The sequence below is a fragment of the Echiichthys vipera genome (assembly GCF_963691815.1).
Source record: "Echiichthys vipera genome assembly, chromosome: 2".
In the NCBI taxonomy this organism is placed as follows: Eukaryota; Metazoa; Chordata; class Actinopteri; order Perciformes; family Trachinidae; genus Echiichthys; species Echiichthys vipera.
Genome location: NC_139827.1, coordinates 11,998,460 through 12,018,416, shown reverse-complemented (window position 1 = coordinate 12,018,416; position 19,957 = coordinate 11,998,460). Strand labels below are relative to the sequence as shown.

General features: G+C 39.0%; 1 protein-coding gene across 1 annotated transcript in view; it reads left to right on the top strand.

Annotated features, from left to right (window-relative positions):
* sh3gl2a (SH3 domain containing GRB2 like 2a, endophilin A1) overlaps window positions 1-2,877 on the top strand; it is a 45,031-nt gene extending 42,154 nt beyond the window's left edge. Inside the window, exon 9 of the mRNA XM_083931161.1 lies at window positions 1,193-2,877. Coding sequence (XP_083787287.1) covers window positions 1,193-1,389 — 197 coding nt within the window. The 3' untranslated portion in view covers window positions 1,390-2,877. The remainder of the gene's footprint in view (window positions 1-1,192) is intronic.
* The last annotated feature ends 17,080 nt before the right edge of the window (window positions 2,878-19,957 follow it).

Here is a 19,957-nt window from a genome sequence, read left to right as displayed (position 1 = left end):
GTCCCTATTTTTAATCAAATTGCTCATCTTTCTTTTCTTATTAAAGGGATAGTTTCACATTTTTGGGAAATGTGCTTATTAGCTCATTCGCTCACTCACTCTGATTTGATATGATTGATACCACTCTCATGTTTGGATGCTGAGTATGAAGCAGTAGCCAGTTAGCTTAGCATTAGGACTGGAAATGGGGAAAGCTAGCCTGGCTCGGTCCAACAGTAACAAAATCCACCTAACGTTTTACTGGTGTTGAAAAAGGAAAACACTTAAGTGCCAAAAACTGCTGGCTCCAAAAGTGAGTCCATCCCCACAGAGCCCCGTGTTAAAATGCCTAACTTCACAGCAGACATAAACAAGTTTGCAGCCTGGTACAAAAACAGTTTTGGTATATCTTTCTCACCAAGATTTAAAGTTCTGCACAATAAAGGGCCGCTTTGAGTGACAGGTGGGTGTTGTCACAGGCGAGCATAGACTGTAGGCTTCATTCGGCCCGCCTCAGCTCCATCCACGCTTCACTTCTTTGCCCATTTTTGGATTAGCCAGGAGCAGGTGGAGACAGGCTCTGCCAAGATGGTGACGGCCAGAGCCTCTGGGAGTCGACAAATTTGAGCTTGACAATGACTATTGAGAAACCTATAGGTGAAGTGACGGAGACCACGTCCATATTTTGTAGTCTACGTTGGGGAGCATTCATTTCCTGTAATCTCAGTTTGTTGCCTAAAATCTGCTCTAAGCCATTAATCCCCATAAATTGTAATTTTTACACATTGCACGTGGTTTTGTGCAGATTAAACAAAACCGATACAACATGTGATGTGATATAACATGAGAGAGAGTTGTATCAATCCTCCGATCTTCCTCTCCACCAGAAAGAGAATAAGCATAATTCTCAAACTGTATAACTATTCCTTTAAACACTGGATGCCTCTTTATTATAATTATAATTATTATTATTACTATGATTATTATTATTATTATTATCTGGTCACTGATGGTCATGTTGTGTGTCTCTCTTTGTGCTTTGTCTCCTCCTCTCTGTGTCTTCCTCTTCTCTTCCCCTCTTTCAGCCAGGTCTCCAGGTGAGCCTTTAACAAGCAATCATTATTTCTCTAATCTATGTCCAGCATATTATCTCTTACCTCTAGCCTCTGATCTAACTTTTTTTTTCTCTCATCTCTCCAACTCTTCTCTTTAGCCCCGTTGGACCAGCCCTGCTGTCGTGCACTGTACGATTTTGACCCAGAGAATGAAGGTGAGCTAGGCTTCAAGGAAGGCGATATCATCACTCTGACCAATAAGATCGATGACAACTGGTATGAGGGGATGCTGAACGGCAACTCCGGCTTCTTCCCCATCAACTACGTGGATATCCTGGTGCCGTTGCCCCACTAGGACGTCACCATTACCAGACGTGTCTGTAACGGTGGCGAAACAGATCCCGGCCTCCAGTCTGTCCCTCCCTTACCCCAGTATTCCCAGTAACCTTTTCCCAAACTATTCTACCAACCACCTGTACTCCTCTTTAAAGGAGTCCAAACAGCAACAACACAATAATGAACGAAGAATGACAACAAATTAAAGCAAATATGCACCAATTGAGCGTAAATGAGGAAAAATCTCCTTTTATGTCGTTGCTGAACCCTTATCCCAGGAGGTACCTTTCAGGCTTTCATGTTCATTATGTCCATCACTGTCCCAGCTTTTGTCTTGGTTTGAGTTGGCCGTCAGTCCGTAATATTTTCCGTGAGTTTATCAGAGCAGCTTTGCAAAATCACACTTTTATCTCATTCACTGTACTTTGTGGAAACCTACAGTAGATAGAAACTTTTCTCTCACTTGCTAGGAAAAAAAATCAGTCCACGTGCTTCATGTTTGTTAGAGACTCTAGGTCAAGCATGGTTTCAAGTGTTTAACGTTTAATCTTATAAAAAAATATGTTGAGCTGATTTTGTTTTATTTTAAATATTACTCTTTTGTAATGGTAGTCATCTCTCGGCGTCTAAAGGATGTCCTCACCTCTTTACTATTCAGAGTTTTGACAAAATTGTCGACTCAACTAGTGGATAACTAACAACCAAGATTACCCATTGTATTTTTTTTTAAACATAACATACGTGTGATTGGTCATATGTGATTTAGATACCAAAGTTACCTGCAAAATCTAGTCAACTGCGATCTCTAGTTCTTTGGTATTTTTATCAGGAGGGGAGAAACTGTATTCTTAATTATGTGACATTACCTATCTGAGCCAGTGATTAGTGGAGTGATGACATGATTTGCAAAAACACAAGTTGTGAAGTTCTGTTTGAAGTGATGTAAGAAAACTATGGTGCATAAGTTTCAATCCTCCAACGTGTATTTTATCAGAAAGCTTGTGTGAAAAATGGTTGATGTATTGTAATATAACAACTTATAGGACTTATCTGCTCATTTTTGATTGGAACTAAAGAAAAAGAGCTGAAGGTGTAGCTCTTTTTGCTGCATCCCTACTAGTCCGATTAGTATTCTGTAGTTTAGCTGTCTATAAGACATTGATTAAGATAAAATTAGGCATAGCCAGGAGTGCACAAATGGCTGATTGGAATGAGAAATAAGTTATTTTCGTCTTGGTGGAAATATTTTATTCATTAGAATGATGCAACTTACACAAAAAATTTAAAAATTAATATTCATTATTTTCTCTCACCAGCTATATGGTTGTATGCAGTATTATGGGACTTTCCCCCCTTCTTTAATTTCTGTACTGATAACCTAGGAATCAAACCAGACTCAGTTATAACAGTACTGTACGTATTTTGGTCAGCTGAGCAGTTAGGTGCTGTCACGCACACGTTAACCCCAGGGATTTTATTCTCTGCGATGTCGACAATGTATTAACCCCTCTGCAAAATAATCTGTGCACCACTATTCTTTCACCCATCTCCGTAATAATGTTGTGCATGTACTGTACTTTGGGGGAGGGGTTTGGGTTTGCGCACGGGGACGGGGTTGAAGAGGACCTCTGATGCTGAGGTATTCAAGATATAGTGTCTCTGACAGTGTTCCATGTTTAAACAAACACGGATGTCTCTTTAATCAAAAGACTAAGTCATTATATTCAGTAGAATTACAATAAATGATGCAAAATCAACTGATAACCATATTAAGTGTTGTTGTTTTTTTTAAGGGAAGCACAACTTTAACAGAAAGTATACTTTGTTGGCTGGGGAAGAATAACCATGCAGGTTGAAGGTCTTGTATTTATTTATTTTTAAAGGCGAAAGAATTCCTTCCTTCTTTTTTTTCTTTCAATTTTTTTGAACAATTGTGTGTATCTTTGCCCTCAATGAGGACTGTACAGCTTTTCTGTGTTTTGTTTTCACCTTGTGTGTATAGTTGGGCATCTACAGTAACGTATCTTATTTTTGTAACTGTGACAAAAGGTATACACAAACAGTATAGGTGTGTATATATTAAGCATATTATCCAAAAGCAATGTGAAAAGAGGGATTCTGTGCTGCACATGATTGTCCTTGGATTGTTTTTGTTTTGTTTGTTTTATTTCATTCTTGCACTGGATTCTACGACTGTATGCTTGATGTAAAAAAAAAATGTGATAAGTCAATGTAATTTATTCAAATAAATACAAAGAAATAGTTATTGCCCTGACAAATTTCTGTTCATAGATGCGCACACTTCTAGCTTTTAGCTCAAGCCGAAAAATATGTTGCAAGCAGAAAAAACAACAATGTAACCGGTTAGAACCTCAAGTGGCGATGAAGTCTTAAAATGTCTTAAAGGGTCTTAAAAGATATTGTATGTATTCAATTTAATATACATATAAGCTGCTGTAATTATTTATTTGAGTACACATTGTATAGTTTAATGTATAGTATAATGTTAAAACAATGTGAATATAGTATAACATGTCTAAAACATTCATAGCAGTTAGTTGAACAAATCAAAGCCATAAGTCATAAAAAAGTCACAGTATAGTATGTCATAAAAGTGTCAAAGTAATTTCAAAAACAGTTATGTTGCATGCTACATGAGCCCTATAAATTAAACACTGTTGTCAAAACAGGTGCAGCCATTTTAAAACAACGGTAAACTGAGATACTCTAATAAATTCTGCCCTCGTGCATCAGATGGGAGGAACTGATAAGTCCGCCTAGGTTATAATTGTATGACAGTTAACATCAAACCCGGGGTGACACTTTTGGTCCCCACCCATTATCTGTCACCACCCGTCAATCTGGCTACACCCTTTCTTCATGCACACAGATTAACCCCAACTCCCTCCTGCTGCACACACACATTAAAAAACACGCTTTAGCATGCTCCTCTGCTGCGCTGACAGTGGTCCAGTATAGAGGGGGTCTGCTGTAATGTCCTACAGCAGATTAAGTCAGCCAGATCTTTTGAACAGCATCAGAGCATGTCGCCCTCACAGTCACACACCCTGTGGCCTGTTGTGCTGCTGATAACAGCAAACAGACATAGCCCGTACTTTGTTTGACATGTTTCAGGTGAGATAAATCTATAAACACTTATTCCAACCACAAGATACAGTGACAGTCATTGTCATATGTGAACAGGTGGATAATGTGGATATAGGGCGTCTCCTTTTAAATGTTGTTTCTGAAACAGTGCCAGCTATCTGCTGGAGTCTCACCCATGCTGCTGCTCACAAAATTGAAAATAGCAGTAAAGCGCCCTCTGGTTGTGGCTAACTTACAATGCTCTGTTTTCTCTAAATTACATTGGTTATACTAATCTAATCTTTCTCTAAATTACATTTGTTATACTAATTTTTATCATAAAAAGATAGATTTTTGTCATCACATCAAGTCAACATTATCCCAATCTGCATCACACTGAATGGATTATTACTATTCTTAATGTGACACCAATAGAAAGATCCACTCATAAATACCTTAGTTTGGCTCGATGACAAGCTGTGCTTCAAAAAAACATTAATAAATGAAGTCCCTAAACGCAAAACGTTTTTTTAAACCACGCATTACCCAAAACTGCAGAAATTTAAAATTGTACGGTTAACATTTTGCTCCCACCTCTAATCTTAAACCTCCCAATGCAGTCAGTCATTCTGCTCTTAGGTCCATAACTGGGGATGGCTTCAGAACGCATCGTTGTTTACGTTATGAGAAAGTTGGGTGGTCGTTGTTAACACTGTATTCTATTTATTTATTTAAAAAACACTACCTTGGTATCTTACACGTCTTCCTAACTACAGATCACTGTCACACTGCACCAGTTCCCAAGACTATTTGGTCTTTGAAAGTAATCAAGTAATCACTGAGATTGGGAAAGTGGCTTTTGAATACTATGCACCACAAAAGTGGAATAATCTGCAGAAGGGATTTTGTTTGTTATATAATTTGTTTATGCATGCTGAATCTTTTAGGTGCTTGTATTGTTATATTTTGTATGTATTGTAATCAGGGCATCCTTGTAAAGGGGAGCTTGTTCTCAGTGGTCTTCCCTGTTTTTAAATATAGGTTTAAAGCTGAAACAGCCTGAGCAATAAGAGGGACGGAGGGGGAAGAAAAAATAAAGGATGCCGTTTATCAAATCAAAGACCAAAGTCCTGTACAGTCAAATAACAAAATAACAACAACGTAAAATGGATAACACTATAGTGCCACCCCACGCACAAATAAATTAAATAATAAAACTGATGGCAAATATAAGATTAACTTTTGTAAAACAAGCCTTATACACAAGTACACACTATCCCTTAATTACTGATGTGTAGAGGCAAATAAACGTATGATCTGTGTGTTAAACAGAAACATCCTCCAGTCCAATTTGTCCCTTTCCTTATTGATAAGGACACTTACAGTAGATCACTGAGAAAGTGGTGAATCAGGGGCTGCCAAAGATCCATATATTAGTAATTTATTGAGAATTAAGTCACAATATTTAAAGGAAAAAGTCTATCTGCCCTATTGCTCTGCTATTATAGTAGCATTCTTTTCAGACAGACACAGAACCCAGACACAAAGTTGTTGTGCTGCTCATCACATGTTAATTTCACCACAGCCAAGTGCAGCTCACAGCTAAAACGAGGGGGACGCAGAGACAGCGACTCCGTTCAGACCTGTTTCTTAAAATCTGTCCTGAGTGATCGGATCACAAGTGGACAGCTCTTAGTCCAGGTGTGAATGAACCCAGGACGCATGGAGATCGGATCACTCAGACCACATTCAGAGGTTGTCCACATTTAGCACTGTGAACAGAAATGCATGAGTTACGTTGAAGGACTGCCTACTTAGCTATAAGCAGAACTTACATCCTCATTCACTGGATTTGTCCACAACGTCTGAGCTACAGGCCACTTTGTGTATTTTGGCTGTTTTTGCATTTTTAAACACTTTTTTTTGAGTAGTTCTCATGTCACAGACACCACTGAAATTCAATCATATATTTTGGATGTCATTGTCACACTGGATTGTGTTTGTTCGTTCCCCTGCTCTTATCCTGCTCTCTGGAGCTTGAACGTGACTTAAAATGACTCCTATACTGCTGGAAGTCAACTTAAACGGTAAAACAAAGCAGAGTTGAACACAAACACTTTTTAAAAAACTCTTTCTCTCTGCTCTCCTACACAGATCACCATAGGTAGACATCATTATTTTTGGGTTCTTAAAACTCTAGTTTTTGTAATAATGATTTATGTGAGAGTAACAACTGAAATTTACAAACAACAATCACAAAAACTATTTTTCATTATAATATGTAGGTTATCATAATCTCAACGTAAGTAATGTACGTGTTTATTTGCATATAGAGCAGGTAAGTGAAATCACATCCCAAGTGGTCACTGAAGACTTGACTTGGCAGATGTTAAAACCGGTTAAAACAGGCCCAAAGCCGGTTGTAACGTTATGATCACAGTAGGGAAAGCACCTGCAACCTTAGCCACAATGCTAAAAAACAATGCATAAGTTTTAGATAAAGTAGACTATATTAGACTGTGTTTTTTTTATTTTTCTGATGGATTTTGAGAGATATAGATTATAACAGTTAACATTCCTTCATCCCTTCCCTCCCTCCAGAAAATACTGAAAACCATAGCGTCATGAAAAAATGTCTCGAACATAAGATGCCTCGAGGAACATGTCACACTAGTGCCGATGCGTGCAATATGTATGTATTCTCCAGTGAAAGGCTCGGTGCCCACACAGTGAACAAAGACACTTTCTCTAGGAGGCCAAATGGCAGGTGTTCAAGCCCCATTTCAGGTCTATCTGTGCACATGCCGATACAATTTAATTGTGATTAAACCGCAGCAGTAGTGAGTACAGTTACGTATTAACATGTAGGCCATGTACAAACTGTATCAATGAAGCCATTAAATATGCTACTTAAGTTATTTGTGTACTTGCTGAATACTATGTGAACCATTATATGAACACATCTTGATCAAGGTAATTATTCATCACAGCAAGAAAATCCAGAAAAATTTGCCATGTACCATGGCATGTCACCTTAATGTTTTCATAATGATATATGTTCAGCACATTCTCCTTCACAGAAGCAGAGCCTGTTGACTGAAGTGCAGCCATCTTGGACCTTTCTGCAAGGATGCTTGTGGCAGCGTTGTGCAGTGTGGCTCATTCTTCTGTCTTCACCAGTCAGTTGATGATGGCAGCACAGGGTCTGGCACCAGTGTCTTCGGTAGAGTGAGTGGGAATTTTTGTCCCAAGTTTTTCCGTGGAAAGAGCTTCCTTCTAGCACGGTGGACCTTGTTGCAGACTGTGCTGGTTCCGTCAAAAAGAATTATGAGAAATCTCTCAATAATGTTCATTGCACTGGTCCATTTGCCAGCATCAGTTCCGCATCTGTCAGCCCTGCAGTGACTTCCCTGTTGACTACGCTGCCTTCTTTCCATGTCCAGCCAAGCTGATACAGTGTTGCAGCCTGCCGAAGCGTGGAACATTAGAAGGGGGCATAACATCTCTGGTCCGAGGCATGCAGCCATTTGGTGGGCTGCCAGGTAGTAAAAGCTCTTGTCAGTTACGAATGCTAGACACAGTTAAGTTGACTTATGGTAAACATAGCCAAGACCACAACATCAGTGTCAATAGTGCAAATGAGCATCTGGTGGTAGCCATGCTATCAGCAAGACAGCTTCATCTTAGCTGCATTGGACCAGGGTGTGTAGATCATGCAGTAGCTGTGTGTTAAGCACCCCCTTCCCATCATTAAGGACAACCACCTGAGTCTGATAGAATAGTAATCAAGCCTGATCTGAACCTGACAGGCATTTTGTTTACAGTTAATGTAAGCTGAAGCACTGAGTGTTTGTGTTGACACCTGCAATAGCTGATGTGTTTTAATATATTTACATCAGAAAGAACTTGAAGCACCATGTCAAATAGGCTGAACCCGACCCCAACCCAAATGTCATTAGTAAATATTTGTTCTGTCGGGCTCGGGTCAGGTATCTCCACCCTGTTTCTCGCAGAATGCCTGAAGGAAGACCGTGGGCGCTGAATAGTTCTGTCTTGTTGCTGTCAACCCGCAAGACGTTCAGCCAGTTTCCCTGGTATATTAGTTTAGTCCTGTGCCGCCATTTACCTACCCAAGGTCTGTTGTAACATCCCAGGGAAAATGCTGGCACAGCTTTGTTTAAATGAGAGCAGTAACTTTGCTGGGACAAGCATGTAAAGGGTAACATCCATCTGACGCAAGGCGCTTTCACGTGAGGTGAGAGAAACGATCACAAGACTCTGCTAATGACATATTTTAATCTGCAACGTTCTTACGATTTAGCACGTACATTACATTTTATATATTTATACACTTATTGAATATTAATGTTACACAAACTGTGGCACGGAACAAAAACAGCCACTATTCAGAAATTAATAAGAGACGTGCCATGGCATATGTGAAAAGGTGCAAGACGGAAATGTGCATGTGTGAATAGTGAAAATGACTTGCGGTGCCTGAAAAGTTAGCCCAGTATTTACCAGGAACTGTGTGTGAATGAGGCTTAGAGAGTGGAGACAGGCTGAAATCCTATTTGTTCAGGGTTCTGGGTATGTTTTATTAAGGTTTTAAATGGTGTGTCTTCACATTACAATTTGGATAAATTACAGGACACTTCACTGCTTGATAATATACAGTAATGTATTATACAGACAGGCCTACTTTTCATGCATGTTTGTGTGATAGAAAAGGCACCAATTCTAGTTATTTTATATTTATCAAGGAGATGTCAACATTCTATATAATTAGTTACTTATGCGCTTCTTAAAAAATAAATAACTACCATCTATCAAATTAATACTACAAGATGTGTTTTTACTGATTCATGGCACTGTATAATCAAATTATAATATATAAAGGATTATGTCCAATTATGGATTATGTTATTGCATGTGGGTCCAATGGTATAGGAAAGTTTGACCAACCGCTGGTGGCCATTTTGAAAAATGAAAAATCCAGTCTCTTAAAAAATGTTTTTCAATGCATTCTTCTCTTTTGCTAAAAGTGACGCCTATGTTAGCCAAAATGCAACTCAACCCCCGACAGTTTGGTCAGAGCATCTTGTGTCATAGTAGTGGCTAATGTAGCAAGTGACATCACTTGAGGTTGTTTATCAGACTTATTGCAGCTCCTTCTGGGGAAACTTTAATTAATAGATTATCAAAACTGTTGTAACATAACTGTAAGAGAAAGAAAAAGGCCTCGTGTGCAGTCTTTCCTTAGAAATAGAAACCGGCAACTCAAAACCACAACACTGGTGGTCACAGTGCACGTGGAAAATCCAGGAAAACAAAAACACCCTGAGTACACGCACAGGTAATGTATGTAATGGCACTTCTAAAACACACACACACACACACTAAAACTGTAGGGGAGGAAGACAAGACAAGCAATCCAGTAAAAAGCATTCCTCAGACCCTCTCTCCTGGTGGGTGGTCTGCTTGGACGCTGCGCCACAGAGACAGCAGCTCCTTTTTACAAAAGTCCTTCACAGCCATTGTGTCTGTCCACGTCGTCCCATGTTACTGCCACTGACTCACTTACGTGGCTTCTTAACATGTCTCACAACTGATCCTGTTATGTTTAAATGCCAAATGGTCCTTGACCACTACTGACACAGATGTTTTCAAAAATGCATTGGCTAAAACGGTTATTTATCAGTTAGCTATTTTAATCTAAGCTGACAAAGTCCTTCCTTAAAGTCGTTCCGATAAACTGGCCTATCTGCAGGAGTTGGATTCAACAATTCCTTTAAGTTGCGTGTAAAGAGGAGCACTGTGGCACAATCAGTCAGCCACTCAGTCAGCCAGCCATGGCAAGCTTAAACTGGAAGGGTAGTCAGCCACTCCATCATATCTGACACTTGAATCAGCTGCAGCTCTTAATGCATGAATGGCAGGCTGCATCTGTGTCCTGGCCAACCCCAAACCACAGCAAACCGCGAGACACCCACACCAGCTACAGAAGTATTCACTGAGGCAGAGAGGTGACTCCCACGACACTGAACCGGTTTTTACCAGCTACTCGGATATGTAAAAGATACTAAACATATATTGTCTACCTACAACTCCCTAACTTTGTTGCATCTTTCTCTGCCTCATTTCCTGTCATCTCTTTACTACTGTCTGTAACAAAGTCTACGATTAATATTTGTAATAAAATGCACAGTAAAAGGTATATTCAAAAAATGAAAATAAGTCTTTCTTCAGCTTTCTTAATTAAACAAATTTAGCACTATTGTTAGGTGTACCGAATAAACTGGCAATAGTTTAGTGGTAATATTCCTCTGATGAAAAGGCCATAAAGAAACCTGCATATTTGACTCTATAGCAAGCATTTTTATCAGTGGTGGTAAAAGTTTTTAAATCATTAACTTAAAGAAGGAAGTAATGATAAAATGTAGAATACGCCTTTACAATTAAAACATTTTCATACAAAATCTTAGTTTAGTAAAAGTGCACAAGTATATACGTATATATAAATGTGTAAGACGTATTTAATTGTTGCAGCTTTGTAAGGTAGAGATAGTTTTACCTACTTTGTTGAACACTGAGCAATAGGGCAGCAGCTAACAATTATTTCCAATATCAATTGATCTGATTATTATTATTAAATTCATTGATCATTTTATAGAACAACTAGTTCTATAAAATGTCAGAACATGGTGAAAAATGTCAGTTTTTCCCACAGTGATGTCCCAATTTATTCAGTTTATGGTCACAGAGGAGGAAAGAAACCAGAAAACATATACATTTAAGAAGCTGCATTTTGAGAAATTTGACTTTCTTCTTCAAGAAATTACTCAAAGTTATTAATCAATTATCAAAATAGTTGCTGTAATATACTTACGACATACTGGAATCACTTAACCTTACATTTACTTAAGAAAAAAATATTTTTACTGAATCAAAAAACTCATATATAAAATCTAATATGATCTAAATATAATCATAAATGATAAGATCTCGCTGATTAAAATGTAATTTTTAAAAAGACATAGTATAGTTTTTCATTAAAAAAATCCCAGTGAAACGGACCTGCAGAGATCACAGAAAACCTAATAAATGATTAAACTTACATTTGTTGTTGTTGTGGTTGATAAATAGAGATTTTGTAAATGCACCAAACATTTTCTCTTTTCTTTTTCTAATTCTTATTTTAATATGCTTCATATACCGTATATTAGGCTAAAAGAAAAGATGATTTTATGTAAAACAAAATAAAATCTACTTGATTTCAACTGTTACTTATGGACTGCAAAGAGATTGTTCAAATTAAGATTTTATAGACAAAACAGACATTGAACTTAGAAAATATGATGCATTATTATAGAATAAAATCCCTGGCACTGTAAAAACAGTTTATGTTTTCTTTTACCTTGACCAACTTCAACATTAAAATGGTACTTACATATTAATGCATCGATATTGATAATTCAATAGTATAATTAATAATAGTGTGACACTGACGGGAGCCAGTTTGTATTAATTGATGTAAGACTTTTCCTTATAATGGAGTATTTTTATATTGCAATATTGCTGCTTTTACCTCATAAAGTACTTCCTCCACCAGGGGTTTCTACAATTCTCTCATCTTACATACACATGTTGAAAAAAATGTATGAAAATAAAAAATTAAGACTTGGAGACATAAAATAAAATAAAAGAAGGAAATAACGCCCAAACACACACACACACAGACACACACACACACACACACACACACACACACACACACACACACACACACACACACACATACAAAACATGCTCATGCACTCGAAGGAGCAGCTGTTGGTGGGAGTGTGCCAGTGTGTGTCATTACATGTTTTCCTGTGGCGTTCATACATAGTTTCTCTATTCAGCAGGAAAGCCCAGCTCTCATCACTAGACAGAGGCAGCTAATACCCCTGTCTGTCAGAGCCGCTCAAAGAGCAAGTGATTGGAGATGACAAACGAGGCAGTAAGACAGGTCCGGCGGCTATACGGCAGCAGAGGGAGAAGGAGTAAAAAAGAGGGGAGGCGGGGAATGAAAGAAGTGTCTAAGTGCCAACAGGGAGGAGGTATTTCATGTGTGTGTGTGTTCTTGCATATTTGTTAATCATACCATGAGGGTCTCTGGGGGTCTGACGCCATGCTTCTCCGTCAGTCTGAAGGAGGGTGAAGTTTGTTTCCGGCTCCGGATTCACCTCCAGCACCACCTCTGTCCCTCATGAGGCTCTCTGTCACTCAGGCTTACACACTGGAATTCAAAAGAGGGAGAAAGTCTGTGTGTGAAAATATTGTCACAAAACCATCCACTTTTAATCCCAAATAACCTGAGAAAAATGTGATAGCCACGTGTGTGTGTCCGACCTCACCCGTCTTCATCAGGCTTCATCTTGGTAGCCAATGGAGCGGTCCTCAAAGGATGTTGAAGTAAAAAGAGTTAGAGGCTCCATCACACAATGATTGTGAAAGATCACTTTTTTTTTCTCACTTTATTCAGAATGGAGGTACATCACACAGGGAACAGGGCTTCATGATTTATTGCAGGCCTCATTTACAGTCATAATCCAGATCATGTACAAATGTATATACGTTGTTGCATGAGGGTGGTTTGAGAAGGTAATTGTAAAAGTCAACAAAAAAATGTTGGTATGTGACGTTATGTAGCCGCAGCTAACAGTATGATACAACACAACCTATCACAGCAGCAACGACAACAGCAAAGATTGCTCAAAAATGACATAATAACAATAAAAAGAAACAAAGATAAAATAAAAACAATACAATTTGTAGGTTACATAAAATTATTAAATTAGGTTAAGACAAGAATTAGACAAATTAAACCAATCCACAATCATTTATTATAGCTTTCTTCTTATCTTCAATGTCCTTCTTTCCTTTGTTGAAAGCATTTAGACCTTTTTCACAGTTGCATAATGATTTCCAGGTGACAAAAACAACAATTTGTCACTCAATGCGAGACTTGCAAGTATTATCAATCAAGATTTCTTAGAAATACCAGAAATAGGCTGAAGATATTTCCCAAGTGTTACTGTAATGATAAATGCAGTGATGTAAATAAAATATATTTTAGGCATAAAAAAAAGGCTGCATACTGGAACTGATATGTGATTTATACTAAACAATTAGCTCCCCCTCCACTCCACGAGAAGGACCTGTGTTTTGAGGTATTTGGCAGGACTGAACACATAAACTTCAGTGTATCTTATTTCTGGTCATAAATTATCCACAGTGGTTAAGCTTGTAAAAAGGTTTTAAAGTGTGAGCCAACAGTGAACCGGAGAGAAGGCTTTCATGACAAATGGTGCCAGGCTAAGGGCTAGCCAGCCGCACAGCATGCAAAACAGTACAATGGGACAACATTTGGTGTGCAAATCCAGCAGTCCATTCAAATGGTATCCCAAACAAAAAGTTGATACACAAACAAATCAATTAACCTGAGAGGGGGGGGCAGAATAAATGAAAAAAAAAAAAAAGTTGTCAGCACACATAGGTGGATATGCTCGAATCTGGCACGTTTAGAAGTATAATTTAACATTAAACAACTCAGACCTAAAAAAACAAACAAAATTTAACTCTGACTGCTGCAGATACTACGACATTAAAGGGTGTCAGGATTCCCCCCCGCCTCGTGTTAAGTAGGAGTCTCAGCGCAGAGCAGGCTAGGCGGTGGAACCTGTCCGTTTCTGGATCTATTTTCCTGCTTTAATCCCGGAGACAGTCACACCCATCACACTGCCATTGTGCAGCTGAAACCTCTCTATGCGTGACAGAGTTTGGGTGCTTGAGTTTATCATCCTGCAAGCACAGTCCAAATCACACAGAAGCTTGCTTACTAAATGTCACACACGCACGCGTACACACGTACACACACATGCACACACACACATGCACACACACACACACACACACACACACACACACACACACACACACACACACACACACACACACACACACACACACACACACACACACACACACACACACACACACACACACACACACACACGCACACACACAGAGTTTAAAGTATTAGCTTTTATGACCTTATAACTGTACACCTGCAGATTTAGGTCCCAAAGCTGCATCCAGGTGTCAAACAGTCTCTCTCCCTCTCTGTCTGACTGGTTGGGTTACACCTCTTTATCAGGAAGTTAAGACACCAAGACATAAAAATAAAGTTGACTATTTTCTGCCAGAATCCAGAATAACTTGTCAAGCAGCAAAGCTTCATCCTTCTCAATGACACTGTTGTAGAACAGTCTACAGATTAATGCGTGTTTTTCTTTAACCACACTAAATCCCTTTGTGCCATCTTCTCTGCACATCATCTGTTTCTGTTGCCTCCTTTAGCCATGGTACTTTTCTGGGTCAGTCAACAATTGTTTCTCTTAAAGGATAATTCCTGTTGATTTTAATACCAATGTTTATTCTGCTCTCATTCCATTTCTATGGTTTGGCCATTGCTTGTGTTGCTTATGCCGATATTGTAGTCCATAAATTAATTGCTAAAAAAATCTATACTATTTTATTTGTAGCAAAAGATCCTGTGTTCGAACAATAGACTGTATCTTAAGATGGACGACGCAACTCCATTTCCTCCCAATGTTCAGAAGTGAAGCCAAAATATCCCGGATACGAGTTGATCACACGTTTGTGACGTTTCACCCTGTTTTTATGGCATCAAACAATTTGAAAACGTATCAGAAAAATGAACATACAAAAACACCTTCATTGACAGAAATCATCTTTGGGAAAAAAGTTGTTTGAGGTTTGAGTTTTTAGCCCATGACCCATTCACTAACATGGAGGGGGCGGGACAAATTACCTATACTGCAGCCGCCGGGGGGCAATCAAGATGATTTGGCTTCACTTTTGTGGAGCTATCATCTTTAAATGAAGTCCCTAACCTTTCAGCCAGCTGGGGACTTCATGTGTTGGATCCAATAGTCCAAAAACAACAGCTAAGGTTTACTGGCAACTCTAAATTGCCCCCTGTGACCCTTACAGGTAAGCGGCTATAGCTAATAGAGGGATTTCAAGGTTCCCACAGACACACTGGTAGTGTGAATCTTTTCAATTGCAATCTTCTTTCTATCCAAGTTATTCTATATTAATTCAAAACTAGACATACAATATATAATATATGATAGCATAGACAGTGAACAGACCATGACAACACCTTCGAAAGCCAAACAAAGAAAAGGAAAGTATCTGCTTTGGGGAAGACTTCCACCTGCACCTGCACAGAGAGAAATCCAGGTGAGGAGGTTTCTGATGAGGGAGATTATCAGCATTGTTCAACAGTATTTTCTCTCTCTCTCTCTCTCCTCTCTCTCTCTCTCTCTCTCTCTCTCTCTCTCTCTCTCTCTCTCTCTCTCTCTCTCTCTCCTCTCTCTCTCCTCTCTCTCTCTCTCTCTCTCTCTCTCTCTCTCTCTCTCTCTCTCTCTCTCTCTCTCTCTCTCTCTCTCGTTTACTCACTCCCTCGTAATGTTCCCCTCAACAGTTGACCCACCTTTAACCTGAGTTTGTACATGAGTTCAGCTGTCTTTGCCAAGCACTAGCTCAGGGCACCTCAAGGAAAAGCCACAAAGACCACTTGTCATCCAACTTGCTAAACACTGGGAGAATAAATCCACATGTCACTTACTGTATCAATCTTAAACGGCTTTTAAGACAATACTGCTTCAGGGTGTCCGTGTTTTTTTAAATGTGTTAAATTTACAATTAGGATGGGTTACATGGAAATTACATTCTTTTTCCAGGTTTAATTACAGCAATTATACTAGTAGCCGATATTTAGAAGATTCTGTCCACAAAGGGAAAGATATGTTGTGTTTGAGTGCCTGATTGCTTGCACACAAGATGTGGCTTGCATTGGCTTTTTCCCTTAAGTACAGATAATCCACATGTGTCAGTGATTGAGGAGGTACAAATCCCACTGTAACAGACACACAGGTGGCACTGGAAAGAAACAGCATACCAGTCTAGATTTCTCTCTGTGTCTTTCTTGGCCAATTACCATGCAAGGCTGAGTCAGAAGGGCAACCTCCCTCTTCACAACCCAGATACACCCAAAACACTGCTACCTCTTTGTCTTTTCAAGACATACACTCACACATACATAAATAGTGGGCCGCTCTGCATCGCATCCTGGTTGAGTGATCATGCTCAGTCAAGTTAGGCCACCAGTGCCATCGCATGTGTGTTATCTCTCCCAAACGGCTTTAATTATCCATATAAATACCAACCAGACAATGCAACTTGAAACTTAAAATAACTATCGGTGACTAATGACTAATAAATTCCAGGAACAACAACAACGTCAGGAAATGTTTATCTTAACCTTTAAAGAACCAAGGCGGCCTCTCTTCCAGCTCTGCCAACTAGAAACTTAATTGAGCATTAAACAAACTAAATTCTCAACTCACACAGAAGTGTAAAGAGCGGTTTACAAGGTGGAGCAATGCACTGTGTGCGTGTGTATGTAAGATGATTATCAAGATTGGAAAGGCTGTAGACTCTTAGTCTTGTTATATATTATTTTATGTAATTGTTTTATGTATCTTATGTTTACATCTGTGTTTGTTCTCAGACCATTCTTCAGTTAGGTTAGGTTATGCTATGTTGAAGTTGAGGAGTCACGAAGAAAGAAAAAGATGTTTGAGACCTGGATCACTATGCAGTTTCATGTTTCTTACTGTTTATGATTAATCAATATAAAAATCAACCATCTCTATATGCTATATGCTATATATAAAAAATCGGCAGGTACAACAGCCTACAATGACAAATGCATTTTCAGAGCCAAGGCCCTTTCCACAAGTGCTCCACCTGCCAAGCTTAAAAAGACATGTCAGGAGTTTGACAGCTGAGAAAACACGACACTATGCTCAAGGATATCGGTGGAAGCTGGATGAATACCTGTATCTTCCTGCTGAAGAATCAGAGGATTTGGGCGGCGGTGAAAGCTTGTCAGCAATGAAACGCACAAAAACCTTGTTGTGCATCACTGAAAAATTGCAATACCTGTGACCAAAGTAGCGATTTTCATAAAGTTGAGATAGATTTAAAAAAGATATTGCTGCAATAATGGGCATATAGTTGTTGGCAAGACGGACAACAGAGAGCATGTTATGTAAAAAGTTAAACCATATAATAACATTCCCATGTTAAGGTGGGTGTTTCCAAATTGTCCCTATCTTTTTATACAATCTGCATATAACATAGTTAGGCAGGAAATTGTTTGTGTTTGTGTATTTTTGGGGGCATTTTGGAAAATACACTTTCAATTTCTGCTAGACTATTTCATACTATACTTACAGATTAAACAAACAAGATTTTAATTTTTGAGCTTTAGAGGTGCTAGGAGGCCGATTTTGTCACCTTTAGATGGAAGGGTAGATGTTTCCTCCTGTTACCAGTCTCTGTGCTAAACTATGCCATGCTAAGCTATGCTAAGCTAAGCTAAGCGGCAGATGGCAGTATCTTTACATTGTACACGTCATGAGTGGTATCAATCTTCTCATCTAACTCTCTGCAAGAAAGCGAATAAGCATATTTCTTAAAAAAGACTGTCGTTTCCTTTAAAATCCTGTTTTTAAAACAGAGTGAAAAAAAGTGTTTTTAAATTACATCACTTTGTAGTCTGAATTGCGTGCCATTACATGCCCACACACAGAAGGCGCTGCACCGTACAATTCAAGAGAAAAGACTGAAGCTTTACTTCATGGGAAATACTTTGCAAAAGCTACAGGAGTTCTGTGTGGTAAGAACACACCTCCCCCCTCCCCTCTGCCTGGCTGTCAGACAGCAGACACACACAGAAATGAATCCGTGTTAATGAAGTAGAACAAAATAAGAAGGATAGTGCTCAGCTTCTATAACAATCCTAACGTGCAATCCTATTGTGCAACTGAGGTTCCTTTCAGGTGCAGGCACGGGTAAAAATGCTCATATGCTGCTGCCTGTGCTCTGTGCAGGCTGAGACATCTATGAGGTGTTGACACATGGATTCTAACAGAGTCCATCTGAAACAGATGAACTGACATTTGCACACGAGGCATGACTATAATTGTGAGTTTTGTTACAGTGCTGGAGAGTGATACTGTCTCTATCAAGTAAGCAGTGAGTCATTCTGTGTGTGTGAGTCACACAAAGAAAACCTGATCCACAACTGAATATGAATAGGGTTATAAATGTGGATTATTTGATTATCTTCTGATAAATTAATAGACCAAATCTATAAATCTATAGCCTCAGTATCTTGGTCAAGATATTTTCTTCCTCAGATCTTAGAATCGTGATAGATTGAGTTGACAAGAGCTGATCGGAGTGTCATTGGCAGACTCGTGGAGCTGGTCTGGCACTGATGCAGCGGTTCAAATTTATCTAACCATGTTTACTCGACTGATGGGTGCGGACTGCCGACACAGTGTTACATTGTGTTTTAAATAGTTTGGTGATGCCATGACAGGGACTTTTGTTTACATGGATTTTGTGGCTGACAACCACAATTTAAAAAGGTGTGGGGGTGGGGTGTTTCAGGCCTATTGAGGCCTTAAATGACTCCCTCTGAATGAGATGTCTCCTTTTTTCGGGGGCCAGTGTTTTTGTTGGAGAATTCCAAAGGCGGTTACATAAGAGAAACCTTGCATGCACACCTCTTTCCGATCTCAAAGTATCTGTCTTCTCTGTCTAGTAATTGTACATTTTGTTCCTGAAAACTGTTGTAACTGTTGTAAATGCATGAGCACCACTCTGTACTCCTCACTTGACTGCATAAATCAAAATCCCATACCAGGCAGTTTTACACCTGTTCACTACTAATTACTACTCAATACTACAAAAGGCCAGTTTATACTTCTGTGTTGAATGCGTCCCCTCCGCCATAGTCTGACATGCACCTCCCCACAAATGTAACTACATGTTTCAGTGACAGAGGACACAGAACGCAACTGTGATTGGTTGACTTTGTAGCACTATCTCTTCCAACATCTTCTCTTTTTTCTGCAATGCATTTATTTCAGTAAAAGTAACTGTTGTTCAAAATGTAGTAGCTCCAACTCCAAAATGATCCATTTTTGAAGTACATGATTGAATTCAACACACGCCAACGCAGAAATGTTTTGCTGGCAATGTTATTTCAGAGCAATGCAGTTCACCAGCACACAAGTATGAATGCTCACAGTGACATAGACCACTCAGCCTTTGCATAAAGTCTATGTACAAAACTAAATCTGCTTTAAGCAGAAACAATCTGTGAAGGCAAGGTTATTGTTCTGTTAAGTCCAATATTCACACCTTTAGCGCTTTTTTGGTACTTCTGAGGGAAACACTTGACATTTTCGCTGCTAAATTCTGTTTAATATTCACCAGATTCTCGCTAGTATTGGGTTTTTAGTGCTTTTCCCCTGAAAACAGCTGCCTGTTGTGGCTGAAAATGGCAC